At 43.2% G+C, this 10462-nt stretch overlaps 1 protein-coding gene across 3 annotated transcripts in view; it reads left to right on the top strand.

Moving 5' to 3' along the window:
- Positions 1 to 9086, top strand: part of Lrrc36 (leucine rich repeat containing 36) — a 55896-nt gene extending 46810 nt beyond the window's left edge. For all 3 annotated transcript variants that reach the window (XM_041650676.1, XM_041650675.1, XM_041650677.1), the window contains exons 10-14: positions 117 to 282; positions 1800 to 1945; positions 2824 to 2947; positions 5482 to 5596; positions 8819 to 9086. In XM_041650676.1, coding sequence (XP_041506610.1) covers positions 117 to 282; positions 1800 to 1945; positions 2824 to 2947; positions 5482 to 5596; positions 8819 to 9044 — 777 coding nt within the window. In that variant the 3' untranslated portion in view covers positions 9045 to 9086. The remainder of the gene's footprint in view (positions 1 to 116; positions 283 to 1799; positions 1946 to 2823; positions 2948 to 5481; positions 5597 to 8818) is intronic.
- Positions 9087 to 10462: the final 1376 nt, after the last annotated feature.

Below are 10462 nucleotides of genomic sequence, written 5' to 3' on the forward strand. Positions count from 1 at the left end.
TTTTTTACTTTAAAAAATTATTAATGCTTTAAATGTCTGGATCCTTATTTCCTTTATTATGTAAGAATGACACAAATGGTACTGGTTTTTGGTTTTGTTTTGTTTTGTTTCTTGAGCCTCTCTCTAGTGACCTGGGCAGTTTGCATGGTTTACCAGGAAACCATAGTCCCCCGATCTCCGCCAGAACCCCCCACGTGGCCACTGTCCTCAGACAGCTCCTGGATCTGGTGGATAAGCACTGGAATGGCTCTGGCTCCCTCCTCCTCAACAAGAAGTTTCTTGGTAAGTGCATAGTTCTCTGAGCAGTTAGGAAGGCAGGTTTTTTAATAGTCATCCAGTTCCGTTAGCCTGCAAGGAAAAGTGTGTACACTTCACAAAATTTTCTAGAAACACCGCGGTTAACAAGTTTTCTTTCTTTCTTTTTTCTTTCTTTCTTTTTTTTTTTTTTTTTTTTTTTTTTTTTTTTGGTTTTTCGAGACAGGGTTTCTGTAGCTTTGGAGCCTGTCCTGGAACTAGCTCTTGTAGACCAGGCTGGCCTCGAACTCACAAAGATCCGCCTGCCTCTGCCTCCCGAGTGCTGGGATTAAAGGCGTGCCCCACCACAGCCAGACCAAATTTTTATTTTGTTACATTTGTCTTCCCTGTTTTTTTAAATCACTTTGCAAGTTGTTTTGTAGCAATTGTTTTCCCCTTCCTATGGTGTGTGAGCTCATGTGTCGTCTTTGCTAATATACTTCATGATCAGATATATGTAATTGAGAGTAGTTATATTAATAATTGCAAAATTATGTTATGGTCCTTTGGAAGTGCCAGTAATGAATACAGCAGAAATTAGGTTTGATTATCAGAATTTTGCAAAGACTATTGAAATGGTGATGTAAAATAATGAAATGAGTAAATGCCTTGGGCCCTTTTTAGGGAATACCTTTTAGGGACATGGGGCAAATAGTTTTATGAATGTTGGTTCCAGGTGTTTATTTGTTGTTTAATAGAGAAAAAATTCAAGGAACTTTTGCTTTTTAGTAAAGCTTTAAGTAAAAATGAGAACCTTGAGAGTTGTTTTGGCTGTAAAAATTATTTTTAATTTATAAGGGCTGAGGGTATCTAGCCCAGTGGTAGAACACCTGTCTGGCTCGCACTGGTCACATCCCATTTCCTGAAAGACCTTAGTTTCAGCGTGTGTACTGGGTGTCTGCATGTGTATGTGGGTGCCCAGAGGCCGAAAGAGAGTGTCAGGTGCCCTGAAGCTGGAGTTACAAGAGGCTGTGAACCACCTGCCCTGGGTGCAGAAAACTGAACTCTGGTCTTCTGCAAGAACAACAAATACTCTTAACTGCTGAGCCATCTCTCCAGCCCCCCACACCAAATTTTTTAATTAAAAAATTATATGGGACGAGGACAAGAGAGGGCAATTAATATGTGTGACTATAATAAAATGTTGTGTGTATATATAAAACTGTCACGATAAACCCATTATTATAAATAATTAATATGGTAATTTTTTAATTCTAAAGGGACATAGAGGAGAAAAAATCTGCCTTCCTTCCTATGTTGACCATTGTTGCCATTTTGTAGGAAATCACCCCTCCCACACACCCGGAGCAGAATCTCTGGACCAGTGCAAACAGGAAGGGCTGTGTGTATCCTCCACAGAGGATTCAGGGCACAATGCCTCTTACAGCCACTTAAAATTCATGTCAAACGGCGATGTTTAGATACAGAGCCGGCCGTTACTGACTTGAAATTCTGTGCTTTAGTTTTTAAGATTGGCCCATGTGCCCAACCTGAATTTTTGGCAGGTCCTGCCAGAGATTTGCTTCTGTCTTTGGTTGTGCCTGCACCTCCTCAGCAGTGTCGCTCCCAGCTGGAAGACAAGGCAGGGAAAGCCTTCCGCTGGAGGGAGAGTGAGCTAAAGGAAGTGGAGCAGCTGGTTCCTAACGACGTGGTATGGCTCCCTCATCTTTCTCTCCTCCTCTTCCTTCACTGGAAAAGACATAACATCCTGACTAGAACGGCCCAGGGCCCCAAGGAGCATAACTACTGTAGACATTTAGAAACTGCAGAACCCAAACGTGAAAAAGTCAGGCAGAACAATCAGGAATACGGAACTCGTTAGGACGGGAACAACAATCCCAAAGTCCTAAAGAAGCGTGAAAGGGCAAGGAGGGAAAGCAGACGAAAACTCTAGAGTAGAAGTGTATAACATCACCCTGATGAAGGCCACGGTGTGATCCAATGATGGAAGGCAAATGCCATTGTTCTCCCTTCTGAGGAGCAGAGAGTCTAGGACCAGCACCATATTTGAGTATCTGGCTGCTGGATTCGGGAGAAGATGAAGAAACTCTTTCAAGTCTCCCTTTTCTTAGCTTCAGTGCATTTTCAGACACCATGTTCAGCACTAGAAACTTCAGTTGATGACTCAGAATGCCAGCCCCTTGCAAACCTACCAGTGTTCAGCAAGAATTGCAGATTACTGGCAAGAAAGCTAGGCCAGAAGGTGGTGGCGCTCACCTTTAAATCCCAGCATTCGGGAGGCAGAGGCAAGCCGAGGTCTGTGAGTTCAAGGTCAGTTTGTTCCAGGGAGCGAGTTCCAAAGAGCCAAGGCTGTTACACAGAGAAATCCTGTCTCAAAAAACAAACAAACAAAAAAAGATTTTCCATTTGATCAGTTTGAATGCTGCCCTAGAACTGTGTTTACCCCTGAACTGAATTTCTAGTGAGGTCTCATAACTGCACCTTTCCATTCAGTCTGTCACAAGAGGAAATGGCACTACTAAAAATTCAGATTCTTAACACATTGATGTGTTGTTTTCTTGTCTAAAGGAAAATTTGAAGCAAAAACTGGTCAAAGTGCTGGAGGAAAACGTGATTTTGTCAGAAAAAATTCAGCAGTTGGAGGGAGGTGCTGCCGCCTCAGTTGTGAGTGGGTACCCATCTCATTCACACGGTAAGTTAGGAAAGCCATGTGTGAGGTTGCCCAATTGTTGCTAAATGACCTGTTTAATGAACGTCGGCAACCAAAACTCTCATGGCTGCCTTTGGTTCTCCTTGGCCATTATTTTTCCTTAGGAAATAGTAGAAATTGTAATCTTACCTCAGAGAGTTATTTATTTTTGTGGTGCTAGAGAATCCAATCCAGGCAAAGCCCCTCGCTTTGCTTCAGAGAATTGTAGTGCAGATGTCTTTGAATTACCATATGAAACGCTGTGTTCATGTAAAACATACATGAATGTTGTTTTTAAATCATTACAGCAGGAGAAAATGTATAAGGAAATACAGATCCATGACCCAGCAGTGACTACCCAGTATTTTTGAATTCTTTCTTCCGGTTTACCTCCATATGATAAACATTCAACTCAAAATTTTAAACTATACCCTGATTTTTTTTTTCTCTATGTAACAGCTTTGGCTGTCCTGGAACTCAGTTTGTAGACCAGGCTGGTCTCAAACTCACTCACAGAGATTCACCTGCCTCTGCAGGGATTAAAGGTGTGCACCACCACCACCTAGCTATACCCTGATTTTTTTTTCAGGATAACTTAATACAACACAATATATTCATCTTAAACTTACTCTAATGAAAATCTAAAACATTTCTATAACTCCAGAAAGTTCCCTTACATACTTGTGTAGTCATTTTCCCCCCTGTACCCCGGGTAGCCATAGACCTATTACTACATCCTAACTTAATGACATAGGCAGCTCCCACAATGTTGCCTGTAGCCCTCATTTTTCTAGCAAACCATATTGTTGTTTCTAATATTTAATAACTATAAAGTTGCATTTGCTTACAATAGTGAATTTTTAAGTATTAATATGGAGAGAAAGTTGATAATTCTAAAGAGATTCTGACCTAAGGCAGAAGAAAGCCTGGAATGAAACCTTTTCTCCGAGACCACCTTTCTTCCCTGGTGATGGGACTAGGACTCCTGATACATATGCTATTATATTATATTATATTATATTATATTATATTATATTATAAATAATGCTGCTGCCAAAAGCTACCGCACACAAAGTACACGTCTACATTTGTGTACAAATGTGTACAAGTGTGTACATTTCAGATTATTTTCCTAGGAAAAGCCAAAGGGCATAGACATTTTTTGAGGGTGTTCTTACACATTGCTAAACCTCTCTTGAGAAATGTGGTTTTGATAATCACATCAGTCATGTGTTTGTGCTCCCTTCTCACTCGTCTCTGTAAATACTACTTTTGTTTGTTTTTTGAGACAGGGTTTCTCTGTGTAGCCCTGGCTGCCCTAGAACTCACTCTGTGGACCAGGCTGGTTGTGAACTCAGAGATCCACCTGCCTCTGCCTCCCAGGTAGCAAATGCTACCTTTTAAGTTTGTGTTTAGGCTGAGGTGGCACACCCCTTTACTGCCTCGAAGTAGTACTCGAAGGCAGAGGCAGGTGGATCTCTGAGTTCAAGGCCAACCTGGTCTACAGAGCAAGTTCCAGACAAGTTCCTGTTTAAACAAATAAATAAATAAATAAATAAATAAATAAATAAATAAATAAATAAATCTACCCTCTACTTCAAACCTCTAGCTCAATTTTTGTAAGTAAATACAGGCACTCATATTGCTATGAGAAACTTGACATGGAAGCATTGAGCCGCCTCTGTTAAAACTCAGCCCAATACAAAACACAGATGAAATGGTCATCAGTCTCCTCCCACCTACTTCAAAAATGATCCTTTTGTTCAGTCACACGCGCCGGTTCTGTACGGTAGCTTCCGGGGGTTAGTGAACTTACAGCAGTCCTGTTTTCCACCTTCCAGACCTTGCCACTAAAAACATGATCCATGGTAGCATCTCCTGGGAGCTTGTTAGGCAAGGGAGTATTGGTCTCTTGAAGGGCCTACTGAATCAGAATCTATTTTTAATAGAATCCCAGGCGATTGGTAAGCTTATTAGCATTTGCAAAGCTATGGTATTCTAGAAAACTGGCTCCTATAGGACCAGAGTTCCTGTGCCTTTTTGCCTACCTCATGAGTGTCGGCAGTGGTAGAATATTTAGAGAGGCAGGTGTAACTGTCTTGGCTATCACTGAGATATTACAGCTTGAAAATCTTGCAGATTGGCACAGTTCTAGATGTTTCCACAAACTTGGTAGGGAGAAAGGGCTCAAGTTTCCCAACCAAAATGTAGAATGCAGGAGATTGAGTATTGTTGCCTGAGTCCAGCAGTGAGGGCAGGTGTGTCACTGGAACCTCATGGTGTCCTGTGGGCTCTGCTGAGACTCAAAGGCTGGTCTAATATGTCTAACTGGACATGGCTGAGCTGTAATTCAGGGCTGTCACCAAATGCCATATTCCTGCCAAATAACTCCTGTCTCCAAGGGAGGAAATGATGAATGGCAGGTGGAGGGAAGTACTGGGAAGGGTGGGGGCTGGTTGAGATGTCCCCAAGTACTTGAGTTCTACTGAAGGTGAGCTTGGAGTCCTGCTCACTCCTGGCTGTTGTACCCTTTGTAGACGATCTTCTGCGCAGAAACCAACAGCTGACCCTACAGGTGGCTTGCCTGAACCAGGAGCTGACTCAGCTGAAAAGGCTGGAGAAGACAGTTGCTCTTCTCCATGAGAGTCAGAGGTAGGAGCGGTCTGACTGGCTGGCTTCAGAGCCTGTGTTCACTTCTCTTTATCTGCTCTGCTTTTCTTGGAAACTAGACTCTCCACCCGTGTAAATGACTGTATGGAAATCTCCCGTGCTAGGCCACGCTAGCTCAGAGATCAAAGGACAGCTTTTAGTACTGCCTTTACACACCAGGGACAACCCTTTGCTGGCATTGGTGGGTTAGAACTACTCAGCAGTTAGATTTTCAATGGCTACAATGGAACTTTGGGGTCAGCCAATTGTTTTGGTCATTACATACCCCTCAGATCAGTCATCTGGCTCCTCTGGAAAGTGCCTGTTTGCTGTTGAGCACAGAAGACTCACTAAGAGCACTCAGTAGGGAGTAATAGGGAAAGAATCCAAAGTAGCCCTGCCTCAGCCTCTTCACAGAGAGCACCTCCTGATGGGTTGGGGGAGGGGCTTAAGGCAACCGGCAGTTAGAACTTTCACTGATGTTTAAATAACCAAACCCCCTACTTTCAAACTCAGACCTCATCACTGATTTTCAGTAGAGTAGCATTAAAACCAGAGGGTCAGATCCAGGCCCTTTCTGGATAGCTTAAAACAAGCAACAATAACAACAAACCACCCCATAACTTTTCACTTGGGTATGGTAGGACATGGCTATAACCCCTGCGCTTGTGGTAGTAGGTGGCCAGCCTTGGCTACATAGTGAGTTTAAGGCTGAGACTCTATTTGGAAAAAAAAAAAAAAAAGAGCAAGCAACAACAAAACTCTTTATAACTATTTCAAGCTTTGAAGAGTAAAGAAAGGTAAAAGTCATGGTTCTGTATTGGAATTACAGGAAGGATTTGTTGATTTGCTGAAATTCAGATTGCTAGGCTCCAGCCCAGAATTCTGATTGGCACTGTATACAGGCTCCGAGCTTGAGTATTTGTGTTTCTGATATTCCCCATCTGTGCTGAGCTGCTGGTCTGGGGCCCACGCTGCGCGTTAGAGCGTCTCCTCTAAGGGATGAACACTCAAAATACCTATCTCAGATTAACTTGAAACAACTCTGTTTTCCTAAATCACTCAACTTGTTTATTTCATTTTTACTTTGGTTCTTAGGGAAATTTTTTGGTTTGTTTGTATAGTTTTATGTCATCTCAAAGTCAAATCCATAAATAAGATTGAGAAGTATCTAGCCATTTCCTTCCCCTCACTAACCTTCTACAGTGGACTCTGCTGGTGCTGTTATCTGCTCAACTTTTATAAAAAAGGAACAACTTTTGCTGGGCAGTGGTGGCGCACACCTTTAATCCCAATACTTGGGAGGCAGAGACAGGAAGATCTTTGTGAGTTTGAGACCAGCCTGGTCTACAAGAGCTAGTTTCAGGACAGGCTCCAAAGCTACAAAGAAACCCTGTCTCGGAAAACAAACAACAAACAAATGGAGCAACTTTTATAAAAAGGTTACTTTTTATATTCACTCTTATCTTTAACTTTATTTTATTTATTTATTTATTTATTTATTTTTTGGATTTTTTCGAGACAGGGTTTCTCCGTAGCTTTTGGTTCCTGTCCTGGAACTAGCTCTTGTAGACCAGGCTGACCTCGAACTCACAGAGATCCACCTGCCTCTGCCTCCTGAGTGCTGGGATTAAAGGCATGCGCCACCACCGCCCGGTTTATCTTTAACTTTAAAAGTGTTGTAGTCTCTGCCTATGTGCACTTTGCATGTCTGTGCGCCATATACTCATGGAAGCGGGAAGAGGGTTCCAGGACTCCTGGAGCTGGAGTTACTGATGTTGGGAGCCACCGTGTGGTCCAGTCCTCTGGATGAGCAGTGCTCTGTGAGCCCCCTCTCCAGGCCTGCTTTAACATTGTAAGCTATTTATTTATTGGGAAAGGGAGGAAGGATTGAATATGCTAGACTGTGGGTGGAAGTCAGTGTACAGGGTTGCTTCTTTCCCTCTACCATGAAGGTCCCAGGGATCAGATTCAGGTCGTCAAGCATGATTACAGCATCTTTATCCACTAAGCCATCTCATTGACCCAACATTTTTACCTTAAAAAAATCAGTTCACGCAGGGCAGTGGTGGTCCACGTCCCAGCACTCAGGAGGCAGAGGCAGGTGGATCTCTGTGAGTTCGAGGCCAGCCTGATCTACAGAGCTATTTCCAGGACAGGCTCCAAAGCTACACAGAGAAACCCTGTCTTGAAAAACTAAGAAAAAAAACTGAGAGCCTGAGTTAGCTCTCAGTCCTTTTTTGTGCCTGCCTAGTACTCATTGTGTGGTTATCCTTTTTTAAAATTAGTCCTCTATTATAAAATTACCAGTTAGATGAACAATATTTGACTGCAAAAAATAGTCCAGTATGAGCTGAGGTGTGTGTGTGTACTTAGCAAGTGTGAGGTGCTCAAGGTCAGTTCCCACCTCCAACCCCTGAAAACAAAGTAGTGCTGTAATTAATACTATGGGTATAATTTTTTTTGAAAAATGTTTATTTATTTATTTATTATGTATACAATATTCTGTTTTGCGTGTATGCCTGCAGGCCAGAAGAGGGCACCAGATCTCATTACAGATGGTTGTGAGCCACCATGTGGTTGCTGGGAATTGAACTCAGGACCTTTGGAAGAGCAGGCAGTGCTCTTAACCTCTGAGCCATCTCTCCAGCCCCCTGGGTATAATTTTTTTGAGACAGGGTCTCTCTACATAGTCCTGGATATCCTGGAGCTTACTATATAGATCAAGCTGGTCTCAAACTCACAGAGATCCGCCTGCCTCTGCCTCCTGGCTGGGATTAAATCATCTTTTGTATACATCATCTTTTGGCTTTTAGCGTTGTGTGGTAATTCAGAGTCCAAGAATGCAGTAGTGGCTTGTACCGTTAGTTAGCTACAGAGCAAGCTAATAAAAGAAGCAATGATTTGTAAGTGGGAATTGCTGGGCCTGATAGGAGCCAGTGCCCTAGTGCTTCTACTTCTCATCAAGAAAGTGCTTTGGAAAGAATGGACGAACCGCTCCATAAAATGTGAAATATAATTGCCCCAGTCAATCTGAACACAATCACATGAATTGTAACAAAGGAGCTGCTGTAGGTCTGCTTTAAGATAATCCACTCATAAATTGGACAGTTCTATTGAAAGATGTTACTTCATTGTGTATTTGTCTTTAGAAGTCATTTCAGACCTGAATGGCATCTACTTTGCTTTTGTGATTTCATGACTGCCTTTTCCCCTGGGCCTCAGATCCCTGGTGGTAACTAATGAGTATCTGCTGCAGCAGCTGAATAAAGAGCAAAAAGGTTATTCCGGGAAATCGCTCCTGCCTCCCGAGAAAAGTCATCCTTTGGGGAGATCGTCGCCCTTTGGGAAAAGCACGCTGTCTTCCTCCTCACCAATGGCACACGACACGGGTCAGTATCTAATACAGAGTGTCTCAGAAGCTGCCCCTGAGACTAGTTTGTGGAGCTAGCCCTGAAACCCTCACCACCAGCTCCCTTCCAGCCATGGAGGGCTCTCGGTGCCATTGTCACGGTGTTGGGTAGTGGTGTTTACCCCAAAGATTAAGAAAAAAACTTTTATGATTATATTGTCCCTCTTTTATTTTTCTATTTGTTTCCTCCTGTTTGGTCATTCTTTCCTTCTGCCCACACAGATTGTTAGACACCATTTCACACAGAAACATTTGATTGAAAATGTCAGAAAAGGAAAAACAGAGGATACTTTTCAGTGTCCTTTGAGGCTGTGGCAGGAAGTTACAAAAGGACATCTGTCAATGTCTTTTGTGTTAGATGAATTCCAGAGACTCTGAAACGTTTGGAGTCACCTCTGCCATGGTGCAAAGGTATCCACTCTGGAGGAGCCCACAACCTGGTAAGACTCACATGATGAACATCAGAGGTTGGTCTAATGAGAGCTTGGAAGAAGAGCTTGCAGATTAGGATGGTTTCAGGGAGATAATGGAGAGCCTTCTAAACTAGGAATGCAGAGTCTGGTGACCCTTGAGGAATCAAGGATCATGGGTCAGGGACAGAAGTGGGACATGGTACCCTAAGAATGTATGATAGGACATCCACCAGTCCTAGCCTGGAGAGTGCAATGTCAGGAAAATGTCTCCAGAGGACAGTCAACCGAGACCTGAGAATAAACAGTTATTAGGCAAAGCATAGGACCAAGGACAAGAACAACAGGAAAATAGCTGTGCTGTGTCACAGAGTGACATGTCTCCAGGGCTACTTAGCTGCATGGCTCCTTGCGGACTTTCCACTAAGGAACAGAAGAGTAGGGCTTGCATTTAAAAGGCTTCCTCTCTAAGGAGACTGGGTTACAGTGAAATAGAACTGGCCTAAGCACAAAGAAGCTGGACAGCAGAAGCAACAGAAACAGGCCCACCTCACTCGGCTCGTGAGCATGCCTGGGCTCAGTGTCCACTTCACACCTGAGGAGTATACATACTTTGATCCTGGTTAATCAGGGATCTTAAACCTCAGTGGGTCTACTTCTGTGTCAGCTTTCTCCGCAGCAGCTAATGTTGCCAGGAAACAAACGCTCTCAGACCTCTTCACCTGTTAATCCATGTCAGGAAGGGAGGCAGGGGACTGAGACACTGTCTCATGTTCCTACTCAGATGCCATGCAGGGAAGGAATCTCACTGCTACACTCACTGCTGTGAAGCCCCCATGTTTCTGAATTAGAAATAAATCCACAGACATTTGGGTTTATCTGGCTTTTCAAAAAGAGCCAAAAATTTTTTGTGTGCATGCTCCACAAGGGCCATCTTCTCCTTGTCCCATGAAGAAATCTCCATAGAGCTTAAGGCTCACACAGAGAGGGGAATGTCTGGGTTGTCACATTTTAGAAACACAACTCAGAGTGCAAACCAATCTACTA

This window comes from Microtus oregoni, unplaced genomic scaffold (assembly GCF_018167655.1).
Source record: "Microtus oregoni isolate MIOR12 unplaced genomic scaffold, Mior012 000004F_ref0000308, whole genome shotgun sequence".
Taxonomy (NCBI): Eukaryota; Metazoa; Chordata; class Mammalia; order Rodentia; family Cricetidae; genus Microtus; species Microtus oregoni.